Below are 15432 nucleotides of genomic sequence, written 5' to 3' on the forward strand. Positions count from 1 at the left end.
GCAGTTCATATCAGTGCACTCAAAGCTGCGTGCGTGGCACCAAGCGGCCTGATGATGATAATGCTCAGAGTGGATCCTGGCCGCTGATGAACACCTGTGGGTGCTGCTTAGTTTGGGCCCTTTATTATTTCTTATTAGGTAGAAACATAGGAAAGTACCATTTTAAGGGAAAAAATATTAATGCAGATGGGTACTTTTCTACAGTTCAATCTGCGGAACTGAGGTTGGCACCAAGGATCATAAGGTCTTGGTCAGGAAATGCGGGAAGGCAGTGTTAAGTACTCCTTTGCCAAATTACATGTGGTCTGGGGCACACTTTAAAAAGGATTCTTGCCCTCCATCTGAAAAATGAGGCGTAGATGCCCAACACATGTATTATTTGAATCCTTTAATCAATCAGGGCAGGGCACAGTCACACTTCCCTGTGCCTTCTGAAGAACCGGTAGGCTGCAATGGGAGAGAGTGGGAACCTGTGTAGAATTAGTAGATTGTACTGAAATATGAAGGTTTTTGTTTCAAGGGCAGCTGGAGGAGGAGGCAGTGCAGGAGGCGGTGCTGTTCAGACTGCTTTCTTAATGAAAATGTTTCCCTAGAATTGAGCTCTTCTCTTTAGTCACGAGTGCCCTCCTGGGCCAGAGAACCAAAAATGTCTTTTTCATTCGGCCAGCCATTTACTCTGAGGTCACAGAAGCAGATACTAGACGTGCCTATTTCTGTGGGCCTACTGGTCTGTGACTGAGCAGATTTCCGCAGACCAAGGACAGCTTGTTGGGGAGAACAAAGGGGGCTGATGGGTGATGGCCCATTTCCAGCTCTCCTTGCAGCCCGGAAACTTTCTATATTAGGATCTGTGCAGGGAGCATGAACCAAAGAGTGAAAGCCATGCGGACCCCTGACTGCTGAGTCCACCTGGTGACTGCGGTCACTTTACGACTATAGGGCAGAGCCCTACCTTCTAAAAGACCTCAAAGGACCAGTGTCCTGCATCAACCTCCCCTCATCTGATTCCTGTCGCTTTGTACTCCTGTCACCTTCTAAAATGATTAAAGGGAGTTTAAAACTTTATCTTCTTGGTATGCTTTAGTGGTCTTGACAAAGCAAATTTTAGTTACTTTTTCGCAGTTACTACTATTTTCTGAGCACAATGTCAGTTTTGTTATTATCCAAGAGAATAGGAAGAGACCAAGAAGATAATAAAGCAGGTCAAGTTTAATATGGGCGATTATTGCTGTAAAATCGTAAGAGTAAGAGGGGATTAATCAGCGAGAGAAAGAAAACACTGGAGAAGGCAGTAATGACAGACACTTAGAGAAGTACCTGTGCTTAGGGCTGGAACAGAACATGTTCTTGTGCAAGTAGTGCCTCTTGTCTGACTTGAGTTCCAAACTGCATTGGAGGGCTCACAGCTGGATGGAGGAACAAGCCAGTGAGGTACCTGAGCATCTTCCTTCTGGAATATCAGACGTATGCAACCCTAACATTGTGCCGATTGCCAAAGGAGGAAGATCCAAAGGAGGAAGATTACAGGGTCCATCCCCACCATTGAGAACAGGAGCAGGAGAGTAACTTGAGAGTTGCAAGATGCTAACTTGGTGATTGGCACAGTCGGTTGTAAGTTGTTTCTTTAGAGAAATGAGACTCTTGAGTTCCTATAATCCTCATCGTCTCTCCAGTGTAATTTCTAACCAAGTACTAATTTGAACAGAGATGGAAGAAGAGATGAAGGAAAAACCATCCACTCCAGCCAAGACCCCACACTGGCTGGGACCCTTGTCTGTGCCTTAGATCTGCTACTGGGATAAGCAGTTGTGATTTTCGTTTTCGGATGAGGAAGCTGAGTGTGAGGGTTAACTTTGCCAAGGTCTCTCATCAGGTGGTGGAGGTGGAACTTCAACCCAGCTCTGTTGGCTTTCATAGTCAGCAGTTTCTTTTTCTTTTGTTTTTTTAAAAAGAAAACAAACTATCATTTTTTTTTATTATACATACCAATTCCCACTCCCTCCCCTCTCCCATTCCCTCCACTTACTTCCCCCAGCCCTATCCATTCCTCAGAGAGGGTAAGGCACATTGCTTCGGGGGAAGGTTCAAGGCCCTCCCTACTGTATCTAAGCTGAGCAAGGTATCCTTCTACAGAGAATAGGTTTCCCTATATAAAGCCAGCACAAGCAGTAGGGATAAATCCTGGTGCCATTGCCAGTGGCCCCTCAGTCTGCTCCAGTCATGCAACTGTCACCCACATTCAGAGGGACTAGTTTGGTCCTATGCTTGTTTCTTCCCAGTCCAGCTGGAGTTGGTGAGCTCCCATTAGCTCAGGCACACTGTTTCAGTGAGTGAACCCATCATGGCCACAGTCAGCATTTTATCTAATACCTGTCTGCTACATTTCAGTGTTTTCTCTTCATGAGTTCACATGTGAATGGTATTCCGTTTCTGCTCTCAGGGTAACTGGTGATGGATGGAGAATGGTCAGAGAGACAGAGCAGCTGAGAGGATGATGGCTTCCTGTGCACAGACTAGCTTCGAGCTTTGCAGTTGGGATATCAGACTGTGATGGGGGGAAGCTGAGCTTTGGTCTCATCTTCCTATTGGTTGTATCTGAATTAGAGAGGATGGCAAATGGATCATGTTACAGTTCTCATACGTCTGGAATTCTAGCACGAATCATTTTATTGTCTCAGATGTAAATGATTTGAGCATGAGGATGGCCACTCCCAAATGCTTTCTTGCCTATGTCTTACAAAAACCAAGCACAATTTGGCCCATTTTATTATTTCAAGATAATAGATGTTAGGGAAGTTCACATTTCCGAGTGTATTGGCTATTAAATGAAAACCCGTGACTCAAAGTGAAGTTTGGGGTCTGCACTGCTAGGGTTCTTTCTATTGCTCATATCTGTGATGCTGGGCATCAATCAGGAAGGATCCTGAGCCCACAATCTGTGCTTCCCCAGCTGGAGTACTGCTTGATTATTTAAGGACACAGACTGCATTTTGTACAGGTTTGTGTAATATCAGGTACAACCTTCCACCTGCCCTTAGAATCCTTGCTGCATGTAGAAATTCATCACTTGGAAGAAAAGGATGAATTACATAGGTTAAAGGTGAATGAAAGCCATTGCTGCTCTTACCATTTAGTAACTACTAAAGCTCAGTAAATGATGAGTAGATATGAAATGCTTGGCTTGGATCCTTATGGAAGTTGAACTATGTCAGAGAGTAGACATTGCACAGGACTTGGAAGATGTAGCAGGTACTGCAGGGATTGTTCACATGTCAGAACGGTGTTTGAAGGAAACTCATGAGACCCCTAGGCAGGTTGAGGTTGTCTCCCAGGAGCCCTATGGAAGGAATGGAATTCATAGGAATCTGCTTTCTGCTTGTGGGCATCTATCTCATCAGTGATTTGAGAGCAAATCTTCAGTGGCTTAGCTTGGGGCTGGGTTTCAGGTGGATGAAAATGTCCAACTTGAAGTCACTTATTGAAACTCAGGAAGCAGTGTTGCCCAGGGTAAAAGTAATTACATTTTACGAATAGACTTGATGGATACAAATCCCTGTAAAACATCAGGTCTCTAAGGAAGCGGTGCCAGAAGGCCTAAGGATGTACTTGTTCTGTGCGACTAGGAAAGATGGAAGCCCTTAGCGATGATTCGACAGTGGTCCTTTGTAGAGCCTAGATGGATGTGGATGCCCATCATTTTGTGTTGAGATCCAGTTCTACCAGTTAATGTTCATGGCTATGAAACCAACCAACCAACAGTCATGTCACCCATTGTGAGAGATGACTTTACTGTTCTGTCCACTATACAAATAAGTTACCTCCATTAGATAGAAGATTGACTCTTGATTTTTAATAAGTTAGTGACTGAATCAGGACTCAAACTAATGACATTAGAATCAATAAATTTCTTAGAGTTACCTGGTTATTCTGTCCCCATTGAAGGAAAGCCATGCCCTCTTTCTGGGAAGGTCAGTGTCCAGGCCTGTTCTGTTGATGGGACTACTGACTTTCCTCCTATCAGAGGCCCCACAAGCCTCACAGCCTTGAGGGAGATGATCCATGAAAGGGGAAGAGCAAAACTTTGTTCAGCACCATTTTTGCAGGCATTGGGTCAAAACTTCCAGAGTTTGATCTTGTGGTTTATTCTTGCACATTAAAGGACAGTAGAACTTTGGGTTTCCATGTGACAGCACAACAAAGCTTTAGGCTTAGCTAGCTAGCAACTACCTAGCAAAGTAGCAAAGCACCTGTGACCTTTACAATAAGAATGAGTTCTATTGGCTGATAAACCAAATTCAGGGCAAGGCCTCAGGAGGAAGGATTTGTAATAAGCATGAGGGTAGACTCTATTGGCAGGGGATGCCAAGTCATGGGACCTCTTTCATAAAGATGACTTCTACTCTCTCAGAGACTAAGTGAAGGACAAGGGCCTAAAAATGCCCAGGATATTGGGGATTCAGGAAGACTGGCTCTATATAATATCCAAAAGGTCACCAGGTTGTCAGGCAACATTCACTCCAGCCTTCTGGGGGACCAGGCATCATTCATTTCCTTCTATAAAAAAAAAAAAGACCTGCTTGATTGACAGTCTTGGTTACTTCAATGGTTTCCTTAAGCTGAGCTTCCTATATTCTCCTACCATCAGCTCTTCTAGATGCATTCCATCATTCATTCATGTGTCCACCTGTCTATCTGCTCCTCCATCCATCCAGGCATGCAGCCCTCTGGTCAGTGTGGACAAGATGTTTCCTTTTTCTACTATGAAGTAGGCTGAGTAGAAACTGAGGGATGCTCTTTCTTGGCAGGGAAGGGAGAAAGCTACTTTCATTTGCTCTGAGTGTCTCCAGTTTTTTTTAAAATATTTATTTATTTATTATGTATACAATATTCTGTCTGTGTGTATGCCTGCAGACCAGAAGAGGGCACGAGACCCCATTACAGATGGTTGTGAGCCACCATGTGGTTGCTGGGAATTGAACTCAGGACCTTTGGAAGAGCAGGCAATGCTCTTAACCTCTGAGCCATCTCTCCAGCCCCTCCAGTTTTATATTATTAGAATCCCTCAGTCTCCTTGGAATGATGAGAGAAGCTGACTGAGAAGGAGCATGCAGAAGTAGAATATTAGATGTAGCAAATAAAAATGTAAGCTCGGAGATGATATCTTATGCGATGACCCAGTCACCTTGTAATTTCTTATCTATATTAAAAGAATAACTACAAGAAAAATAGACTACCATATTAACTCTACTGAAACAGTAGACATATTTGCTGAATTTCATTCCTTAAAAGCATCTCTTCTCCTTTCTTTTCTGTTCCTCTCCTCTCCTCTCCTCTCCTCCCCTCCCCTCTCCTCTCCCCTTCTCTCCTCTTCTCCGTAACCCTCTTTCTTTATTTCCTTCCTTTCATACATCTCAAATTAGTTAAGCTCTGTTCCCCCCATCTCTCTCTTACCTCTCCTCCCTCTTCTCCTCTCCTCTTCTCCTTTCCTCATCTCTCCTCACCTCTCCTCTTCCTCTCTCCTTCTGTTATAGTACTTCCTTGTTCAGTAGGCAATTTCAGTTAGTCTTCTGAATCTTTACAGATCAGCCTTTGTCTGTGAGCTCACTGTGTGTTTGCATGCACTGTTAGAAGTAACAGGAGGGGCCCCTAGGGTCCGATGCCCCTGTATTGAATTCCTCAGGTCCCGACATTGCTGAGATTCACTATTTTACCAAGTTCTCACAGGTTTTCATCTACCTGTGTATGTATTTCTACCTATGAGTATTTAGTTTTGGGGAGTCATCACTGTGTAAGTTCATGTAGCTACCTCAGGTCAGAGACATAGTGAGGCCATCATTGCAGGGTTCCTGGTATTATCCTTTTATACCTATCCATACCATGTCCTTCCCACTTGTCTCCAAGTCCTTAGCCTGAAGACCCCTGATCTATACTGCACCTCCTTATTTCTAAGTTGTTAAAGAGACGGGATAATGTAGTGTGTAAGTGCTGGGTGTTGACTTATTTTCACAAAGCACAATTCCCTAAAATTTTGTGTGTAAAATCCTTCTTACTGACTAATATTCCCTGGTAACACATGGGCCACAGCCTTCTGTTGGTGCTGTTATTTGTTTCTTTTAAACATTATTCATCAGATTGAGTGACAACTACATTATTCCTTGAGTTTGGCCATCATATTTTTTGTTTCTTTTTTCTTGAATTTCTGTAGCTCATTTAACATTTCACAGAATTTTCTATTTTAAAAACATTGATTTTAGAGTTCTTTTCTTGGAAAAAGAGTTTATTTATTATGTTTTTTGGGTGTACCTCTTTGTACAGTGTGCTCTGTGGCAGTTATGAGGGTTATGACTCACATTCAGGTCAGGCACACTAGCGTTGACATTGTACCACTCTGAGTCCTGCCAGAAGCTTGTTTTTGTTTAGGGCATCTTACCCTCCGCTACTTATTCTCTGTATAATGCCTGCAGGAGTATGCATAGAATTGGAGCATGTTGTCACTTCACTTGGCTTAATGGGGACCACAGCTTAGCATGTATTTTTTATCCCTAGCACACTGCCTGTTTATCTTTATGGTCACATGCTTACTAGTAGCTGTGGCTTCCTGCCACTCTGCCTCACAAGAGAGGGTCAGACTGTGTTGGCATTCTGAGGAAAGGTTGAAGTTTAGTTTCAAGTACAGTTGCTATGGAACATATGGACGTTTTCGCCATTGTTAAGTTAGAAAAATCATGTCTAGCCATCACTAGTATGTGTCTATACTGGAGTATGGGCTGCCTACCAGTGTCTATGATGCCAAAGAAGACTATCTTTCCTCCAGAGAGCCATCACCAGCTGCCCACGCTTCCTAAGTCAGGGGTGCAGTCCTCTGAGTCCCTCTCTCGGACTTGCACACATCTTACACAGACAACCTCTCTGCTAAGCTCTCTGCCATTGCTCTGCCATCCTGTGTGCAGCACCTCTGTCATGGCCAGTAGACCGCTCTTCACAGCACTCCTCCCCATCCTTCTGCTCTCCTGTGTTTCCCACTCCTTCTCCCATGATGCCCTGGGGGGAGGGCAGGATGTTGACATCGTTCCACTTATGTGTACAGACATAAACACTTAGAAGTCAATTTCCTATCACAGACGTTTAGCAAAATAACAATAGTGGGTTCCCCACTAGTGCCTGTCACCTTCATGTTCATAGGCTTTAGATCAGATTTCCCATACCAGACATGAACTTCCTCCTGTGGAGTGGGGGTTCAATGCTGATCAGAGAGCATTTGGTTAACTCCATAATAGTATTGTCAGTATTGCAGCAGTGGACACATTTTGCCTGACAGGTTGGGATCACAACATGCACTGTCCAGTGATGGGTGTATTGATGCATTTGATTGCCCAGCAGCCTGCACAGCAACTGCTGACACAGAAACCCAAGAGCAGGGATGATGCTTCCTGTTAAAGACTGATTTCTCTACGTCCTGCAACCAAACTCATTTTGAGCCAGGGTCTCACTGTACCCTGTGCTCATTGATTTGTCTAGTCTGGCTGACCAGCATGCTCCAGGGATCCTTGTGGTTCTGCCCCACAACTGCTGGGATTTCAAGAGCATGTCCCCATAACCAGCTGTTGACATAGGTTTAAGGGATCAAAACACTCAGGTCCTGATATTTGTGAGGCAAGGATTTTTCTTTTTTTTTTTTTTCTTTTTTTTTTTTGAGATAGGGTTTCTCTGTGGTTTTGGAGCCTGTCCTGGACTAGCTCTTGTAGACCAGGCTGGTCTCGAACTCACAGAGATCCACCTGCCTCTGCCTCCCGAGTGCTGGGATTAAAGGCGTGCGCCACCACCGCCCAGCGGCAAGGATTTTTCTAACTGAGCATTTTTCTGGTCCCTGTTTTATTATTATTATGTATCTATTTTTAGCTCAAAACACTCGAAGGTCATGCTGTTGGAGACAGGTATCCTCATCAGTTTGGTCGCTGGTTTTAGACCTTTCCCATCAATGCAACTAATGTGGTTTGTGGATGAGGATTTCTTACAGCTTCTTGGAAATTTTTCTTTTTGTTTCTGACATATATCTTATTAGAACATAAAAACAAGCATCATATATCAGTACATGCTATAAGGAACTTTTTCATTTGATAGCTTTGCTGATGTTATTATATATAAATTAGCCTGAATTTTAAGATTATTTTATATTTATCAAGATGTCATCGTTAGTTTCAATTGTCAATTTGACCCAACCCAGAGTTACCCAGAAGAGGGAAACTTAATTGAGGAATTGCCTAGATCAGATTGGCCTGAGGCCTTGTCTGGGGCCCATTTTATTAATTGCTGGTTGATCTAAGAGGGCCCTATGGATGGTGCCATTCCTACACAGGTGGGCCTGAACCCTATGAGAAAGGTAATGGAACAAGCTAGAGCAAGCAAGTCAGTCAGTGTTCTTCTGTGCTCACTACTTTAGTTCCTGCCCAGGCATCCCTCAAAGATGGGCTGGAACCTGGAAGCCAAATAAAACTTTTCCTCTCCAAGTAGCTTTTGGTCATGGTGTTAATCACAGCAACAGAAAGCAAACTGGGATTCAGCATGTATTGCCTCATTAGATGACTTAGATGAACCCCAATAATTCAGCGAATATTAAATAACTGAGAACTGGGCTTCTCAGAGATTTACACATTTTGTTATTTATGTTGAAGAATCTCTCATTGTTCTTTCTGTAAGTCATTTAGGTTTTCCTTTTATCTTGACCAATTTCTTTATTCTTTTTTTCCTTAGATATTCTGTTTTATGTTTTTTACTTATATATTTTAAATTTTTTTATTTGTTGAAATTACAATTATATGATTTCCTCCATTTCCACCCTTTGACCCCTCTCAACTACTGTCATGCCCCACCTTGCCTTCTCTCAAATTAGAAAATATTTTAGCACACTGTAAAGGCCAGTGAGCTGGGGAGAAGCAAGAATATTACCTGACTTTCTGACTTTCCTTATCATTTTATGTATGTGTTAGTTGCATGATGAACTTCTACCTTTCAGTTTGATAACAAGTGTATTTAGATCTGGACTTTGACTATACCCAGTACATAGCTAATAGTATTCTAATTTTCTATGAAGTAATTTATGCAATACTTTTTTGCTGTTGTTGTTTTTCAACACAGGGTTTTTCTGTGTAGCTTTGGTGTCTGTCCTGGGACTGCCTCTTATAGACCAGGTTGGCCTCTAACTCACAGAGATCCGCCTGCCTCTGCCTCCCGAGTGCTGGGATCAAAAGTGTGCACCAACACCACTTGTCAGCAATACATTCTTAAAACTTAAGGAAATATGATTAATGATAACATTTTAAATTTTAAAATTATTTGCATGAAATTTTGATAAAAATTAATAAAACATATATAAATAATTTGTTATTTGAAGTGGATTTGTGGTAAATTTTTGGGGTTTTGGAATGTCAGGATGTAGTATATAAGTTAGCATATCTTGATTTATTGAATTTATTATCAATTTCTATCTATATCTATGTATATTCACATACTTATATGGATTTATCTGTGTCTTCTTTAGGTATTCCCTATATCAGAGTTAAGAATTTTTATAATCCACTAAATTATCTGCATTTATAATGCATCCTCCCTCTTCATGCCTGTGTGATTTTTTTTAGCAGCATACTGAGCATTTGGTATGCACTCCATCACTGCCAAAGCAGCAATGTATTAATTTAGCTTAGTGCTTACAACACTCTCTGCCCATATTTTTCCTGAATACTGAAATTAAGCGTTTGAGGCTTCCACGGTTGGCTGCAGCGAATGTTCTTTATTTCCCATGCTGCCAAGAGAGGTTCCCAGTGACCTTTGGGAGAAATGACAAGACTCCCAAGCTTTTTTTCCTTGTTGCTCTTTTGACATTATGAAAGACCATTTTCAGTATTAGATATAATTGTTGCATCTGTCATCATTTTTGGATACAACTTTTCATTTATTTAAGTTTTCTCTAGATAGATTCTCTTCATCCTGAGAGGAAGAAGGTATGAACATTTTTATGGGTTTATGACTGTGCATGATTTTACAACATCAAATTATTTTTGAAGAATAGTGTAGGAATGCAGTCTGCCAGCAGCAATAAAGGAATAACATTTAATCTCTACTGGTGTTGCAAAACAAAATTACGGCTATTAGTTGAGGACATATTTCAGAGTAGGAGGAGATATGTGCAAATGTATTTTGCTAAGTACGTACGAAGACATTCGCTCTGCAAGCCAGTGGGCCTAACCCAAGGGGATACAACAGTGAGTGTTGGGCATGATGCGACAGAAAGATCTAGAAGACAGGTCTGAGAGCCAGGGCTCCTTAGCGGGCATTGGGCACTTTGCTGCAAGCTCTGCTCCTATGATGAATGCCACACATGATGTTTGCTCCCTTGTTCCAGCTGATAGAGGACTTTCTTGACATAATAATTAAGACACATCTTCATGTGCTCTGCATTGCAGGCTAATTATACTTTTTACTTCGTGGATAAGATAAAAATTTTATCGGAAACACTTCTGAAGCTATCCAGACTTTTCCAGGGAAGTGGAAATGGACAAATGTTCAACCAGTTGCAGGTATGTGTGACCAAGGGCTGGGAACCTCCTGCTGTCATCTGACTGAGATATTGGGGTAGCTCTATAAATATTTAGCTAGTTTGAAGCATAAATGAGTTCCCAGTCGACTGTCAACAGATTGTATATGTCTAAAAAAACTTTTTGAATTTTCAGTATTTCTCCCATGCAGATTAGCTCTATGGAAAATTAATAATTTACTAAATACTGATATTTTAAAATTTTTATTAAATTTAATGCTTTTTAAATAGTTTACATTCTTTCCATTTAGAAGTTTATTATTTTATCATTTTTCAATACTGTACGGGTTACTCAAAACAGAAAAAACAAAATGAAACCAAAACACTAGATAAAAACAGAAGAGATTAGTTGGGAAGAAGGGATTCAGCAGGAGTGGGAGGGCAATGTGATAAGGTAATAGGACATAAATACAATAAAATTTATTATATATGTACATGGTGATGTCTCGATGAAACCCATTATTATTTATAATTAACATATGTGAGTAAAAATAAAAAGACTCTAATATTGAAAGATTATGGTTTAAACTAGAGCCATTTCCTCAGAGTCCAAGAACTGTTCCTTGTAAAATGATAACTCAGGCAGATTGCCTAGAAACTTTTGGGCATCTATGAAATCATAACTTGAAAATCTGGTATTTGCCCGTATTTTGTTCATGGTTGACCTACATGTTGATCACTGAACAAACAGTTCACATTGTGGGCTTAGGAGCCACAATGGATAGGTATGATCCTCTTCTCCCATGCTCACTCATGGAGTACACACATGCCCATTGCAAAAATTAAAATGCAGAATTTTATTAAGCCAGATTGATTCTGGAGAGCTCTCCACAGCAAAACCGTTGACAGGTGAGGCAACATTGAAACAATGAGAGAAGAGCAAGGCCCTAGCTGCTTTTGAAGGCATGACTTTGCATGTCGGCCCCCAGAGAGGGTCTGGGAGAGGCTGAAGTCCTTCTGTGTAACCATCACCTCTCTGTACACAACTGGTCCGCAGAAAGGTGGTGTAGAGGAGGAATTATGGGAAAGAATCATGGCTTTGTCAGGAAAACTTGCCCATCATTTTTGATATTAAAGTACCATTGCAATTACAATTTTTATAATCATTGTCTTTATTTTTCAAGGCTTAAGACTGTATCAGATGCTGACTTGTTACTTATTAGAATGTCTTGCCTTAGTTAGGGTTTCTATTGCTGTGGTAAAATACCGTGCAGAAAAGCAGCGTGGGGAAGAAAAAGTTATTCACTTACACTTTCGAATCATGGTTCATCAAAAAGGATGCCAAGGCAGGGACTTAAGGCAGGGAAAACAGGAATTCAAAGCAGAAGCCATGGAGGAACGCTGCTTCCTGACATCAGGACCACCACCCCAGGGATGGCACTACAGTGAGCTGGGCCCCTCTCACACCAGTCATTGATCAAGAAAATGCCACAAAGACTAGCCCACAGGCCAGTCTGATGGGGGCATTTTCTCAGCCGAGGCTCCCTCTTCTCAGATTATTGCTCTAGCTTGTGCCAAGTTGACAAAAACCTCACCAGAACATGTCTGAAAACTCCCTTTAAAGCGGATCCATTTTGTGTTTCTTTCTCCTGTGTCATCAAATTTTGTGTAAGTTTAATAAGTATTAATTGACTAAGAAGGTGTGATGCCATCATTTCTACTAAGTTTCCTTCCTTTCCTTTAGGATGCCCTGAGAAACAAATTCATAAGAAGCTTTGTAGAGAGCCACTTGGATATTGATGTGGACAAGCTCACGGAAGATCTGCACACATATGGTAAGGGCGCTGATGGTTTGGGTGGGATACATCCGTCCGTGACTGAGTGCTTGGCTCCTACCTCATCGGCCGTGCTGTTGCTGGTGACATTACCAAACTGACCTGTACACTCCCCATTTCTGTTTCACTATCTGTAACATGAAGGGCTTAAAGTAGATATGCCCCAAATTTGTTCACGCCTGACGTTCTCTGGTTGCAGCAGACTAGAGAAAGGAAAGCATTTCATCAGGTATAACACGTTTATTGAAACATAATTGGTGGAGGTGCTGTTTTCCAAAGTGGTAAGGGTAGGTTGAATATTTCTTACATAAAATGCTCAGTACACAAGAATTTTATATTTGGGGAACTTTGTACACATCCTCAAGGGAGTAGTTTAGGGATGGGGCCCAAATCCACTTATAAAAATCTTGTAGCTACTACATACCAGCCAGAAGATAATATTTTTTTATTAAATAAAATTATTTATTTATTTAACATCCTGAAAGTAATTTCCCCTCCTTCTTCTCCTCGTATTTCTTCTCCCCACTTCACTCTGCCGCCTACCTTCCAATCCACTCCTCCTCTGTTTCTGTTCAGAAAGGGCAGGCCTCCCTTGGGTATCAACAAAGCAGGGCATGGCAAATTGGGGTAGGACTAAGCTCCTCCCCTTGTCTTAAGGCTGAGCAAGGCAACCCAGAGTGAGGACTAGGTTCCCCAAAGCCAGCCAAGCATTTGGGACAGACCCTGCTCCCAATCTTAGGGGTCCCACAAGCAGATCAAGCTGTACAGCTGTCACCCATACGTAGCTTGCCTAGCTTGGTCCCATGATTTTATACAGTGATTTTCAGGATGAAAACCAATGATGTAAGATTTCCTACTTGTGGTTTTATTGGACCAGTCGGCTTTACTTTGTGATTTTTTTTATGCTGATCAGCTAGTTGTCATCTTCCATGAATTTATTTCAATTGTTGTATTTTTCACTTATATCCTTTTGCACAGTTTGTACCTTTTTTATTGCCAGGCTATTTCCAACAAAATTGTGTCTAATTATGTTTTTTTTTTTTTTTGGTTTTTTGAGACAGGGTTTCTCTGTGGCTTTGGAGCCTGTCCTGGAACTAGCTCTGTAGGCCAGGCTGGTCTCGAACTCACAGAGATCCTCCTGCCTCTGCCTCCCGAGTTCTGGGATTAAAGGCGTGCGCCACCACTGCCCGGCTCTAATTATGTTTTAATTCCCTGTTATTAACTATACAGTTCATCTTTTGTTGGTCTTTATTTTTTTCTCTTTAATTCTGTTTCTATGCTTTATCTCTATGACTATTAAGTATTTCTCATTGATGACTAGGTATTTAATAGTGAAAGGTAGTAGAGATAAATTTATATCTCCGGATGGAATTACCTTCAGTGGATCATATATTTCCTTGATTTCGGCAGAGAGCTGAGGTGAGGTGACATTTCTTTAATCCCATTATGGCCTGCTCTCCTCTGGAGGAGAAACTCCACTAGGGTAGGGAAGAGTCTGAATTTAAAAAAATGGGTATTTATTAGAGTCCATGTCTTTGGAAGCCGGTGAGGTCTAAGCCCCATGGGATCTCTGGATAAATAACCTCTTAGTCCTTTTAAAAAATTATTTCTTTTAGATCTTTTTGGAATTGTGTGTGTGAGAGTTTTGTGTGTATGCATGTATGTTCACCACATGTGTATCTATTGCTTGAATTCAGAAGAGGACATATGAGCTGCCAGAATTGGAGTTTCCTGATGGTGGTGAGCCACCATGCCAGCACTGGGGACTGAACCCAGGTCCTCTCTTGCTTTAGGTTTCTTAGGTCTTAGTGATTCTTACCGGCAGGAGTCCTGAGTACCCATCTGATTTCAGACATTCAAGTCTTTCCTACACTGCTTGTTGCTTGAAGCCATAGTGAAGATTTTTATTCTGATTGTTTATTTATTTAATGTGTGTGCACACCATGTGTGTAGAGCCAGATAAAGTGTTCCTCGGCTAGGCTGTTATATCAAGAATTTTGTCACAACAAGCAATGTTTGATAATTTTTAACTCTAAAGATTAAATGAAATATTTTTTTAAGTGGAGGTAAAAATGTTGCAAGAAAGAAGACAATAAACTTCTCTTAATTATACAATTGTAATTCTCAGGCCTAAAGGACCACAGAGGAAATTTCTGCTTAGACTAACAGTCCCATGCTCACTTCCATAGCTTGGAGAAAGCCATTTGATATCTGTCACCGTTGCTCTCTGCCTTATTCCCTGGAGACAGGGTCTGTCACTGAACCTGGAGCTGGTTGCTCTTTGGCTAGACTGACCTAGCCCTGCTTGCCTTCACCTCATATCTGCCCACCCTCAACAAGGAGGTGACAGGTTTGTATGGACACATCCAGCTTTTTGAAATAGGTGTTGGAGATCTAAACTCAGGTAGGTCCTCATGCTTACAATGTACTTGGCCATCTTCCCAGCGCTTATTTCTAAAAAGTCTATTCTAAAAAGAATGCTGTCCAATTACTCTAACTAGGAATGTTCTTTTTTTTTTTTTTTTTTTTTGGTAACAAGTGGACCCTTATTCTAAGCAGGAGTTCCCTCTGTGGATCTTTAGGACTGAGGATTATTATTCTATAATTAAGGGAAGCTTATGGCCATCATTGTTGCAATGCTTTTAATACCATTTAAAAATAATGTCATCTTATCTTCAGAATTAACAAAAAGTATCAATGCTTGCTCGTGAAAAAACTACATGTTGTAAACAGCCTAGTCAAGGAACACTTTATTTGGCTCAGGGTTTCAGAAGTGTCAGTCCATCATGATGGAAGGGGTGTAGCACAACATCTTAAATCATGGCAGCAGGAAGTAGAAAAAAAAGTCATTCAGGAAGAAGTCAGGGCAAAGGACATGCCCTGGTGACATACTTCCTGCAAATACCCCTCCTCCTACTTTTCAACTTTGCCCAATAGAGCCATCATATTATGAATCCATCAAAAATTCATCTATTGATTAGGTAAGAGTCTTCATGAAAATCACAGTTTACTTGATTTTTCCCCATTTGATGTATCAGTAATACAGAGAATATATTTTTGTGTGCT

At 41.3% G+C, this 15432-nt stretch overlaps 1 protein-coding gene across 1 annotated transcript in view; it reads left to right on the top strand.

Moving 5' to 3' along the window:
- Window positions 1–15432, top strand: part of Abca13 (ATP binding cassette subfamily A member 13) — a 397315-nt gene that overhangs the window by 117341 nt on the left and 264542 nt on the right. The window contains exons 28-29 of the mRNA XM_013350751.1: window positions 10461–10574; window positions 12276–12366. Coding sequence (XP_013206205.1) covers window positions 10461–10574; window positions 12276–12366 — 205 coding nt within the window. The remainder of the gene's footprint in view (window positions 1–10460; window positions 10575–12275; window positions 12367–15432) is intronic.

This window comes from Microtus ochrogaster, linkage group LG1 (genome assembly GCF_000317375.1).
Source record: "Microtus ochrogaster isolate Prairie Vole_2 linkage group LG1, MicOch1.0, whole genome shotgun sequence".
Lineage (NCBI taxonomy): Eukaryota > Metazoa > Chordata > Mammalia > Rodentia > Cricetidae > Microtus > Microtus ochrogaster.